The sequence below is a fragment of the Tripterygium wilfordii genome, chromosome 2, assembly GCF_013401445.1.
Source record: "Tripterygium wilfordii isolate XIE 37 chromosome 2, ASM1340144v1, whole genome shotgun sequence".
Lineage (NCBI taxonomy): Eukaryota > Viridiplantae > Streptophyta > Magnoliopsida > Celastrales > Celastraceae > Tripterygium > Tripterygium wilfordii.
In genome coordinates, this window is record NC_052233.1 from 10,443,382 (window position 1) to 10,456,194 (window position 12,813).

Here is a 12,813-nt window from a genome sequence, read left to right on the forward strand (position 1 = left end):
AAGACCAAATATTGAAGAGAGGGTGTCGGCAGGAAGGAGGAGAAGCAACATCAAAGCTGGGCACATCAATTCTTCAGCAAATTTCTACTCTTCCATTGATTTGAACATTGTCTATGAGTATTTATATGGTTTTTATTATGAGCATGTGTAGCTAAACTCTTTTCTAGCTAGGGTTTGGTGATTCTTCTACCATAAACCTTGTGCACAGATTTGATTGACAATCAGACTAAGTTTAATTCTTTGTTCTCTGGATTGATTGCTTATTTCCTATTTTTATGCATGCCTGATCAACATCATAATTTTAGGAGTTGTTAGTTAAACATATTCGGCTGACCATGACCCGGTGTTTGACGAAGTAACAAGAACTTGCGTAAGATCCAAGTTTTGGGAACATAGGACATAATTGATTGGGTAATAGACCATTATCCTAAATTGTGCAACTGTCGATTTCCTAGTGCTTATGCTTGTCTTAGGAAACTCTTAGGATAGACCAACCAAGACTCCTTTGATAAGAAAAGATCTTGCAACTGGACCAAAGTCAGGATCGTTGTTTAGGGAAATCTAATTGACTGCAGCTGGACCAAGGCCTTTCAATTGACATTGTTAGACTTTTAAATTGTGTGATTGCATATTAATCTGTGTGCACAGGTGGAGGTAGTTGGCAAGCCAAACCCAAGTTAGTTTTTCATCCATTGATATTTAGTTTAATTTTATTGCTAGATTAATATTAGAAGCATCTGAATTTAATTTACACTATTGTTGGTAGTTATAGTTGGTAATTAATCAGTCCTCGTGGATTCGACCCCATTCACTATTATACTGTCAGTTGGCACGTACACTTGCGATTGGGATAAACCCGTCGGTATTGAGTTGCAAGTATTTCTTGCAATAAAAAGTATCGAACAACAAGAACCATCAAGCATTCAAGAACATTGTGTAGCCTCATATCCAGCTCTGATGCAGCCAACAAACATCCCTCGTCGTGTATGAGGCTTATGATCAACAAACATTTATCACTCAAATACCCAGCAATTCAGGGTAATAGAGTTAAATGGCCTGGGAGGAGAAAGAAGCAGACAGTATTGAAAGCTTCTAATCAAAACTGGTGATCGGTGGCTGTTCTCTCAAAAATATATCCTCATGGAGCATAAAATTAAACCACAATACAATTCAGCAATTAAAGACAATGTTCTTCCAAATATCAGATTAATCTGTACAGTCCAAATAAAAATGTTCAGGTAAAACTTTGCAGGTATACGGAACGGACAAGCCAGAAGATATAATTGCCGCAATCTTGGTTCCCGTCTGAGATTTCACCTGATTGGGCACCGTCTGGCCTTTGTATTGTATCAGCTTCTTCTTGGCCTGAAATGTTGTGCAAGGAAAACAAATGAGAAAATATCCTCATATCAATGAAAAAGCTCACCATCCTGGGCATCATATGTTCTTTAAAGAGTGTAGTTGGTGGTAATACTTCCGACTCTTCTGCTGTGAACGCCAGTAGCAAGCAAGAGCTCCAAAAGCACAGCTAGCAAAAGCAATCGCCAGTGCCGCCCCCATTGGCACCACGATTGCATTCGTTGAAGCCACCAGCTCTTCAACAGCCCCATCAGTTACGTCATTCCCAAGACGACTACCTTTTTCCTTATGCAAGGATACAAGCGTTTCCCCATAGTACTTGGTCAAGAACTTTAAGACCTCATTCTCGTCCCAATCAACCAGACCACTTCCATTATCTTTCTGGCCATGAGAGAGAGAACATGAAGAACAAAGCTGCTTTGAAGGCCAAATAATCTTTGGGAACTTGGGGTCACCAGTTCCCAGCGAAGCTTCATCCTTCATCAATCTTTCATTGACTTTGTTGTGTGCCCTCCACAACCAAAGGGCAAAGTCGCGGGATTTCTTGAAAGGACTAGTAACACTGAAAACGAATGCAGAGTAAGCAAATTGGTTGTTAGGGGAGCTTGAATTCAACATAGGTTGAGTTTATTTTACCTTGAACACATCTCATAAAAATGTTGACGACACTCCTCACAAATGAAGAAGTTGTGAATAAAATCACGTATAGCTTCAAATGCAAATTGACTCTCTCCATCATCAATTCTCACAGACAGTGAATGCAATAGAACCCATAGTCCACAACTGCAAATATACAAATAGATGAATGACCAAGTAACCGATAACAACTACAGCATTAAAGAAAACAGGAGATCTCCTATGCAATCGGTTCTATAAGTAACCTTCAGTTGATGGCTTAGGAAGATATTTAGCTCCCAAATTCAAGAAGAAATAATGTAAGATATCAAGGAAGGAAATGGGTGATAGGACATTGACATTTGCATATTGAAATATAATAATATAATAAAATCAATAGGTAGTCAGGTCAGTATGTGGGAAAAAGTAGACCAGCCTCTCAATGGCAGTATAACAAAGTAACAAACTAGCCTACTACAACTCCAATATTAATAAAACTACTCCAGAGCTCTAAAAATTATGGAAACATGTGCAGACAAAAAACACAGAGAAATAACAAAGAAAAAAGCAAAAGCAATATAGAGAATAAAATTCAATTTCATCTTTATACGGCCATGCCAACCTCAAATAAAAGAGCAGGCTAATGGCATATCACCAACCAAATGCAATTTTTTTTTTAATATGAGCAACAGTACCATGCATAGCAGCATCTACATAATCACTGCATTTACCAACCTCTTTTAAGCTTGCATTCACTAAATATATACAAATAACTTAAAGAAAATGAAGCGAAGGATGGATGAAAACATCTGGAATAAATAAACAATCACCTGAAGCCCCTTGTATCATTTTTGCTGCCACGGCAAAACATCTACAGACACACCAAGACCAGATCAAAGAAATCAGTTCTTTCTTTAAGTTATTACAATAAAATCGTAAGGAGCATTCATCAATGTGACTGATACAAAGAAGTAAGAAGTTGATGTAGGACAAATATGAATAAACAGTAACCCGTGAACAGTGTTGTCATGAACAGTTATGTGAATAGTAAACAGAGACTTTATGAGATCTCTCTTTGAAGAAGTAAACCTAAGCGTCACACCTAGGGTTCCTAGGCATCATGCCTAGGGTTTGGTTGCATCACACAAACCATGAGAGCAGCTGCAAGCAGTTGTCTTTTCATGAATCATCATTCGCCTTAATAATACTTTACATCCTTATTTATATAGGTTTATATGCCTAATCCTAGTGGGTTTGTTAACCAAAAAACGTAATTAAACCATAATAAAATCCTAATACCAAAAATACCCAAACTAACATAAATTGACTAGGCCCACAGAAATTATGCAAGCTTGGTCATGAATCTAGTGGGTTTGTAAAGCATTATGCTGAAAATAGTTGAACATTTTCAAGTATTGATCAAACCATCGCATGGTTAGAGATGATGCTTTCATAAAACTCACTTGTGATTCGTGAAAAGATAGCTATTAAAAGCCAAATAATCAACCAAATATTGATAATCAAATCGCAGTTATCTCAAACTTCAACAATGCTAAAAATACACTGGAAGTATTTGAAGCTAAAGTTCATATTATGCATGAAAAATGAGTCTAAGACTTGCCCAAACTACAGATAACATTAAAATTTTGATGCACAAATGGAGCAAAACATAGGGAAAAAAAAAAAACACTGCCTCACTTGAGAGAGAGAGGGAGAGAGACTAATCAGCAAATGCCTTTCACACCTACCCAGTATCCACGAGGAACTTCTTTTCCGCAAATCTGCAAATTCCTCAGTGCACCCTCGTCATTACCCATGACGACATCCAGCTTGCTTATTGACTGCATAGTTGATGGGTAAAAGCCATCGAAGTTTACAAGAACCTCTGCACTTCCCTTCCGGCACCTAATACAAATGTCTAGAGTGAGGCTATGAAGGAACCACCCTATTGGGCTAGAGAAAAGTACATCTAGAAAAGTGAGACCATTTACCTCCTGGAAGGATGATGAACCACCAAAAGCTGAAGGAATTTTATAAGAGAAGCCCGAGTTCCAGATTTGATCATCTGCAGGAAATCGTAAAATGATGGGAGTGAACCAAATAATAAATAAATAGCCGCGCAGAAAAATATTTACCTTGTGCTCTAATATGATGTCAAAGGCAGTAGTTGTTGCCTCCTCAACATCATATACAGCTTGTGCAATCTTTTTAAAGCCATCAGACAAAACAAGTTAGTATCTCAAATAAGAGAACTGAGCTTTTGAATATTATGGTTATGGAGTGTAATTAGAGCTATGCTCACAGAAAAACCTGTCCAGCGTCTGATAAATTTGATGTAAGCTGTTCATTTTCAAACTTCTCATCATCCAAGCCATATGAGCTGTTAACAAGTATGACAACAAGAAATGAGGAAAACATCCAAGGCAACAATTATTATCATATAAGGAGTGTAATATATAACATCAAACAATCCCGCTCAAATTTTCCTTCTCCTAAATTTTAAAAAGAACTGGCTCCTTATTATTAGATATCATGAAACTTTACCATGTATAATAGACTGAAACAATAATAAAATACATGCCAAAAGAGAATGGACAGTTTTAACAACAAAAATACTACTTATCATCTATCTCATTTTCCTCCGACAATCTATTAAGTTGCTGCAGTTTGTTTGTTAGTTGTTTTCATTTTCATGGAAAATACATAAATGTGCAAAGAAAATTGTTTGGATATATTTTTCTGTTTTTTGTTATCTGGAAAAAGAGAATAAGTAAAGGTAAACAACTTCCGTGCACAAGGCTCTTGCAGTGGGCGAGGTCGGGGACATGCAAGATACATGCAATTTTCCCTCGCATAATATGCGGAGAGGCTGTTTCCGGGGTTTGACCCTGTGACCTCTACGTTGCACCTCTACAACTTAACCACTAGGTCAAATGTTCACCTGAAAAATAGACTAAGTCTTTAGGAAAATGTGTAAATGCAGGTGCCAAGACTCAAAATGCAGGGACCATGCACTTTTTTTTACTCAAGTATTGTTAAAAAGAGGAACTAAAAAAAAAAAAGAGACCATATCATGTTTAAATTAGAGATACTGTAGTATTATGAGAAGAAAATTTTCACAAAATGATTAAATTGTCACACAAAGTAAACAAATAGAAAAGCTTAAATGCCAAAGATTAATGAATGCAAACTGATCTTCGACTCAACAAAGTTTGAAGACTCATAGTTAAGCTTTGAGTCTTCAAAGATTTGGCGACTTAGCTAGTCTGCCCAATTCACAAGGTGTCATCATGCGAGAATTTGATCACACACACGCACATCCACTTTTTACAAAGGATGTAATTCATCAAATTTTTCTCTAAAATGCTGACAACAAATAAATATAATGGTTTTACCAAGTAACCGTTCTTTCTTCTTTCATGAGCTTAACTTGAGCAGCATGGCAAGCTCATTTAATATTGTCATAGAACAGGCTTCCTAAGAAACTAGAGGAGTACCACATACCTGCCTAACTTCTTATTGATCCAATTAAGCAAGTGTTCAGCTGTCCGACAATCATCAATTAGAGTTATATCACTCTTCTCTTGCTTGGGTTCCAAACTAGCAGCTACAAACTTTGAAGGAGGGCCCCAAAATAGCATAGGATAATGACCCACAGAAAATTTATCACAGAGTTTATTGTTTATCTGTGCTGCCAAACAAGTGAAAAGGTCGTATTAATCATCAAGCCCCGATTTCTAATAGATGGAAGAAAGCTATATTTAAAACCAATGAGAGGTATCTACTAACACCACATAGAGTGTCAGCAGCAGAAGAAAGCGGAAAGCAGTTCTATTAAACATCATAATACTTGCACTAATCAATATGATTAACAGCACTCTTTTGCTCTCCCTAATATGCAAACAATATCATTGGGATTATTATATAGGTCATTGCATCCCCACAACAACCCCAGCACAGGCAACATCTATTAAATAGTTTGAACTTGAATTCTTTATCTGCACTGCAATAATTTCATTCTCTAATCTGACATTATAGGAAACCAAAGTGTATGTCATCCCTATTCCGCAAACCCCACTTAAGCAACCAATGCTTTCACTAAATTCAAAGACTGCATCGATTCCTAGTTTTGTTTCAGCCGAACTCGGTTGGTTTCAAGAAAGAAGTCCAACAACTCATTAAAGGCAAATTGGTTCTATGATGAGGTGAACCTCACTCAATTCAGGTATCCCACACTCTATAAGAGCAATCAATTCAATACAACACTTCAGGGAGGAACTAAAAAAAATTCTAAACACAACTGATGCTATCAACAAAAGGTATTTCCCACTCTATATGGTCAGTTGTACATGTGCCTTGAACTTCTTTCTCCCTAAAAATCTTGCACAGGAAAACGAAATTATGCCAACCAGCTAGAAGCCAACTTTTGGAATGTTTAAGAAAATGCGATGTTCCATGTAGATCAAATGAAAATGTAAATCAATAAGCCATATTGTATATACCTTCGATGCACAGTCCACCCTTGTCATCAATAAAATACCAGGATGCACTGCATGAGGTCCATTAAAGAGCCTTGCAACCTTTTCATAATGGGGCTGCAGATTTGAATCCCAAACAACTAAGAATATATAAAAATATATATATTCAGAAATGGATTACGGAAAAGATCATGTCATACCTTATAGTTTCTGCAAGCAGGACACCTGAATTGCAATAATTGAAGAGAAAGAAAAAAACTAATGTAAGATACGTCACAAACGAACAATGGTACATCATCAAAAATTTCGCGAACACAAGGCTGAATGGCAAAGCACTATGACATATGGACTTTGAGACTTGAACCAACTAAAGCATGTTACTGAAATACAGCTTGTATCAAAGTCAAAATTTCTTTTTTAAAAAGTACAACTAATAGAAAAAAATAATATCACGACACTATTTTGGTATCAACATCGTCATTTTAGAAGCTAGATAATTGTCAAATAACTGGGAATAATTTTAAATTCTAAGCAATAGATATCTCATTATCATGCATACAAAGCTTGATGTGATTGCTAGAAACAGCGAAAGACATCATGATCATGACACTGTCAACAACTGCAAACAACTCCAAAAAGTAATTTGTAAGCTGGGATCAAAGTAACCACAGTGACTCGTGACTGTTGTATGAGTTAGTCGGAGGTAAATGAATATAAGGACTCAATAGATTAAAGACAAAAAATAGAAATGGTCGTTCACTTGTTCTAATCCATCATCTGCAAGCTAAAACATCAAATTGATCGATACAACCAATACGATTTTTTGCATTCAAAATGCTCACAATTCCCGTTCGATAGCTCCGGAATAACAAAAATTTTGATGTCAAACAAGCTCCAGTAAAACTAATGCTCAATAAACAGAAAACAAGCAACAGTAATAATAAGGAAGACACTAACCAATTCGCGAAGAACTCGACGACGGCGTAGGTGGCAGGCGTGTCCCCAAGAACCGCATCGAAGCTAGTGGCGTTCAGTTCAACAGCGTAATCGACCTCGACCTTGTTGTCGTTGTTGATTTCACGAAGGATCGTTCGCGATCCGGAGATCAATTGAAGAAATGAACTCAGAAGAACCAAAACCAGAACCACATCAGTTTGAGACATGGAAACGAATTCTTACACACAGGGATTAATGGTGTATTAGGTTCTGGTTATACGGAAAACCTTTTTGGTGTTTTTGAGCGAAAGAAAGGGAGATGCGCTATGTGTTTTGTGTTGTCTAAAACTCTAAATAGCTGAAGAGTTGGTGCTGCGGGGTCAATTTCCAGCAGAAAGAATGCTTTAGGGGATTACGACGACTACTAGCCTATGCCCTATGGTCGGAAGTAAGAGACAGAGATCAAGTGACTTCACGAGCCAATGGGTTTACAAGTTACATCCTGGTTTAGGACAGTTGCTCGGGTCGTAGCATAGGGGTGACAAAAAAAAATCGATTTCGTGTTAGATAACAATAAGTGTATGAAATATTTATATATCCGGATCATAATTTGGATAGAATTTTAGATGTATTTAATTTATCAAGAAGATTTCGACATGAATGTTGAAGACGTTCATCATAATCGATTCCAGTAACCGCATTGCCATCAATTGGCAAGCCGGATATAAAAAAAATATCCTCTAAAGTGAGATATTTTATGGTTGTTAAAATTGAAAGAATGCTCAGAAATATCATATTTTTCTACCAAACTAGGCAGCAACTATGTCTAACAGGGTATGTCAATCCCTTTAAACAAGGGTCAAAGCCAATATTTTCAAGCTTCGCCATGACACGGTCATCAAGCGGCCAATCTTTCAGATTGTAAAAGTGATCATCCAATGATTCCTATAAGAAGAAGAAAATAAACCACACATTATCTACCTAAATCTAAAGAACTTGGATTGGCAATCAATAAAAGCCTTGATAAAAAGTGTGATGAAAAAAGATATGAAACATGATCAGGCTAAACCAGGCAATATACAATATGAGCTTCGAGAAAACCACTAGTCTAAAACAGACAAATACTAGTTCTACGCAGCACACTCACCATGTCAAAAGCAAATGTAGATAGATGCCCTATCGCATACAGATGCCGGCTGAAAAGCCTACATTTTAACAATTGAGTCAAATTAGAACTCATTTATATTATGGGACTTTTTAGTACCAATTACAACCTACCAAATAGACAAATAATCACTTACTAATCACAAAAAACAAACCTATCAAGTAAATAAATCAAATCTAAGTGTCCAACAAACACTCACAGTGCATGTATAGTGTAATTTGAGTCAACAGATTCCAAAAAAAAAAGTATCATGTTCTACTATCAAAAGCCTGACCAAAAGGAATGTTTCAGGAAGAAGGACCGCAACTATCAGTTCACTTCTCACAATAACAATTCACAACCAGCAAATGAGCAAAGGAATGTTCTAGGAATTTTCAGCGTTCTCATCCAGCAAAGTAATTAACTCCAAAAGCTCAAGCTGCAACAGCTTCGGTTGGACAAGAAATTGGAGATAGGCTACTGAATGCGAAATTACCTGATATGAACGTAGAACCTCCTACAGTTGCCGAGCCCGAAATTGCGTCCTTGCTTGCAAAAGGAAAGGTAACAAGTGGGATATGGCAAAATACAAAAATCAGGTGATTACCCTCAGAAAATAAAGTGAAATTGTTGATGAAAGCATTGTTAGAACTTTAAAATTTATGCATATGACGATCTGCACCGATAAATGCTCTCTCATTTACCTTAATTACAGTGCCTGCCACATGTGAAGACAAAAGTACCTAGCCAATCCCATTGTTCGGGTGTAATAAGTCTAGCTTGATATGCGCAAGGTCCAACTAAATCGGCGAACTAACTAGACTCATGAGAGTCTACGCTCGCAAAAACTCACGAGGGTCTTGAACAACGCTCGAAAGGCTCATTGGTGTCAGGACGGTCTACATGAGGCTCCTGAGAAGTTCAGCCAACAAGAAAGGCCCACAAAGGCTCATCTATCATCTATCCAACAAAGGCACAAAGCCCACACAATCAAGGAGTCTTTGGCCCAATCAAAACCCAAGGCCCATAAAATATTCATTTTTTTTTTTGATACTAGGGAGGGGGAATACCCACAAACAAACCAAAGGATTAAACCTCTACTTGCAATATCCGCCTAGGCCAAACAACTCCAATAAAATCCTCCCAAAGCAGACCCTGAATGCCAACAATAGGATGCTGAAGAATCGTTAGCCCATTGCCATGGTTGAGAGACTCAGATGCAAGGAAATCAGCAACCCGGTTCCTTTCTCTATACACGTGAATTGCTTTCACCTCCCAAGCTTGATGAACAAGCTTCCGGCACACACTAATCAAATTGGAAAGAGAGAGCTTTGGAACACTCTGCTTATTTAGCCAATCCGCAACCATATAGGAATCTGTCTCCAAAATAACTTGGCGAAAACCCTCTTCCCAAGCTAGACGAAGCCCATGAATCGCTGCCCAGAGTTCGGCCTCTATCGATCCACAACTGCCAATATTAGCAAAAAAACCTTTTAACCATACACCGCGATAGTCTCTTAGCAAACCTCCAGCACCAGCTGCACCATGCTCACCTTTACTACACCCATCAGTATTGAGGGTCACCCATCCTTGAGGAGGAGGAGACCACCCAATCATTTGCAAACCATACATGCCTTTATGTACAAGAACAGATGCATGAAGGCTAAAGGCTTGCTTGATTTCAGCCAAATACCTCTTGATCCACATGAGCTTAGAATCCACCAAGTAGTCCTTATCATTAAAAACCATGTCATTTCGCCACCTCCATATGCTCCAAATAGCCACGACAAACATAGTGTCCCAGCTAGCCCCAAGGTCAGTAACTGAATTCTTACACAAATTATAAGAAAGCCAATCTTGAAAACCCATTAAGTTTTGACAACGGATTTCAACAGGAGGCATTAATAAGTTCCAAATATGCACTGCCATAGGACACCTCCTAAATAAGTGATCCACATCTTCAATCTCACCAGGACAATTTTTGCAAAAAGGAACATCAGTAAATCCTCTTCGGACCCTTTCTGAATTACATAGCAATCGTTGATGTTTAACCATCCAAATAAAGGCCTTGACCCGTTGAGGAGCCTCAATTTTCCAAATAGACCTCCATATCTTATTTGTATTGACCCCCTCATAACCTGTAGCAATGTCATATGCAGTCTTGATTGAAAATTCGCCACTACAAGACTTGCCCCAACATAAACTATCCACAACATCATCATCTTCTGATAGCATGAAAGCCGCCAACTTTTGTTCAATATGACTAGGAAGGAAATCCTTAAGAGTATGCCAGTTCCAACCAACCCCTCTCCTCCAATAATGACTAATCGGCCTGTACATATCCACCATATTAACATTCTTTAAAGATATATCAAACAGAGGACTATCTCCAATCCAAACATCCAACCAAAAAAGAGTGTCCTTCCCATTGCGCACCATAGCCCTTATACCCTTAGTCAAAATAGGGACAGCTATAATCACTCCACGCCAAAGATTAGAAGCCCCATTTTTACTCTGTAACTTGTCCAGACTAGCATCTGAATGAATGTATTTGTTACTTACCACTTTGGCCCAAAGACTATCCTTTTCATTAATAAGGCGCCATCCTATCTTAGCAAGATAAGAATGGTTCATTTGACACATTCTTTTAATCCCTAGGCCCCCTGCATCTTTCGGTCTCGTCACCTTCTCCCAATTAACAATACTCACCTTTCTCAGCTCCTCATTACCTCCCCACAGGAACCTCCGCACTAATCTTTCAATATTCATACACACCCCCTTCGGTAATAAGGTCGTTTGCATCACATACGATGGGATAGATGTAAGGACTGATTGAGCAAGCACTGCTCGCCCCGCAAAAGAAAGATATTTCATTTTCCAACCTTGCAATCGAGAGGAAATACGATCCAGAATATAATTATAGTCCCCCATTGTTACTCGGCCATGAATAGAAGGAGTACCCAAGTACCTCCCTAAATGAGTCGTGAGAGTAAATCCTGACATCTGGGCAAGTTCCTGAGCAACACCAGGGTCCACATTCCTCGAAACAAAAATCTGCGATTTTTTAAGACTAATCTTCTGCCCAGAACCAGCACAGAAAGTTCTAAGACAGTCCTGGACTACATTCATTTGATCAATAGAAGCCTCGGCAAATAACACCAAGTCATCCGCAAAAAATAAATGAGAGAGATTTGGGCCCTGTCTGGAAAGTTTAATAGGTACCCAAGCCCCTTGAGAAACCGCTCTGTTAATAATATGACCCAGCCGCTCAATACAGAGAACAAATAAATAAGGAGAAATAGCATCCCCTTGACGAATACCTCGACTAGGATTAAACCAGTCCAATCTGTGCCCATTCCAAATAACTGCCATCCGAGATGTAGTGACACATTGCATGATATTTCTAACCCAAATATCATCAAGACCCACCTCTGTCAAAGTATCTTGAATAAAGTCCCAAGAAAGCATATCATAAGCCTTCTCAAGATCAATCTTGATAGCCATATACCCTTTACCACCTCGCTTCTTACCCATAGAATGCAACACTTCTTGATACACAATAATATTATCAGTTATTTGCCTTCCAGGAACGAAGCTACTTTGATTCGGAGAAACAATACTAGGCATAACCCGCTGCAAACGATTAGTTAGAGCTTTAGTAATCAACTTATAGCCTACATTGCAAAGGCTAATCGGTCTAAACTGGCTAACATATTCAGGCACCATAACTTTAGGAATAAGGACAAGAAGCGTATCGTTAATTCCTGAAGGCATTATACCCGAATCCAAAAACTCAATAACAAACCGGCATAAGGAGTTCCCAACTACAGACCACATCCTCTGGTAAAAACCTGCATTAATTCCATCAGGGCCAGGAGCTTTCAAGGGTGCCATATCAAAGAGAGCCTGACGAATTTCTTCAGCCGAAAATCGCATATGAATCTCACGGGTTTGTTCCATATTCAGAGCTGGAAAACAACCTCTAGGAATCAAAGACATATCACAACTATCATCCATAGTATACAAGTTCATGAAATAATCATGTACCATAACCTGAAGAGAAGCTGGATCCGAGATCCACATATCATTGGGCCCTTTCAGAGCTTCAATTCTACTTCTACTCTTACGGACCATAGTAGAAGCATGATAAAATTTCGTATTGCGATCCCCAGATCTTATCCAATTTTCTCTAGACTGCTGGTACCACAAAAGTTCCTCCTGAAATAGCACAACATCTAACTCCTTCCGAAGCTTGGACTCTAATTTCTGCAATCTCCAGGA

At 38.3% G+C, this 12,813-nt stretch overlaps 1 protein-coding gene across 2 annotated transcripts; it reads right to left on the reverse strand.

Annotated features, from left to right (window-relative positions):
• Positions 1–1,117: 1,117 nt before the first annotated feature.
• LOC120016540 (sulfhydryl oxidase 2-like) lies at positions 1,118–7,861 on the reverse strand. Of its 2 annotated transcripts, XM_038869375.1 has the most exons (12): positions 7,410–7,860; positions 6,653–6,677; positions 6,477–6,569; positions 5,479–5,660; positions 4,285–4,354; positions 4,110–4,178; positions 3,966–4,039; positions 3,723–3,879; positions 2,805–2,845; positions 1,996–2,142; positions 1,475–1,921; positions 1,118–1,365 (listed from the first exon to the last, which is right to left on the reverse strand). In XM_038869375.1, exons 1-12 carry the CDS (start codon positions 7,613–7,615, stop codon positions 1,350–1,352), a joined length of 1,527 nt encoding a protein of 508 aa, XP_038725303.1. In that variant the 5' UTR covers positions 7,616–7,860; the 3' UTR covers positions 1,118–1,349. The 2 variants fall into 2 exon arrangements, with proteins under 2 accessions (XP_038725303.1, XP_038725296.1); XM_038869368.1 differs by having other exon boundaries at positions 1,118–1,921; positions 7,410–7,861.
• Positions 7,862–12,813: the final 4,952 nt, after the last annotated feature.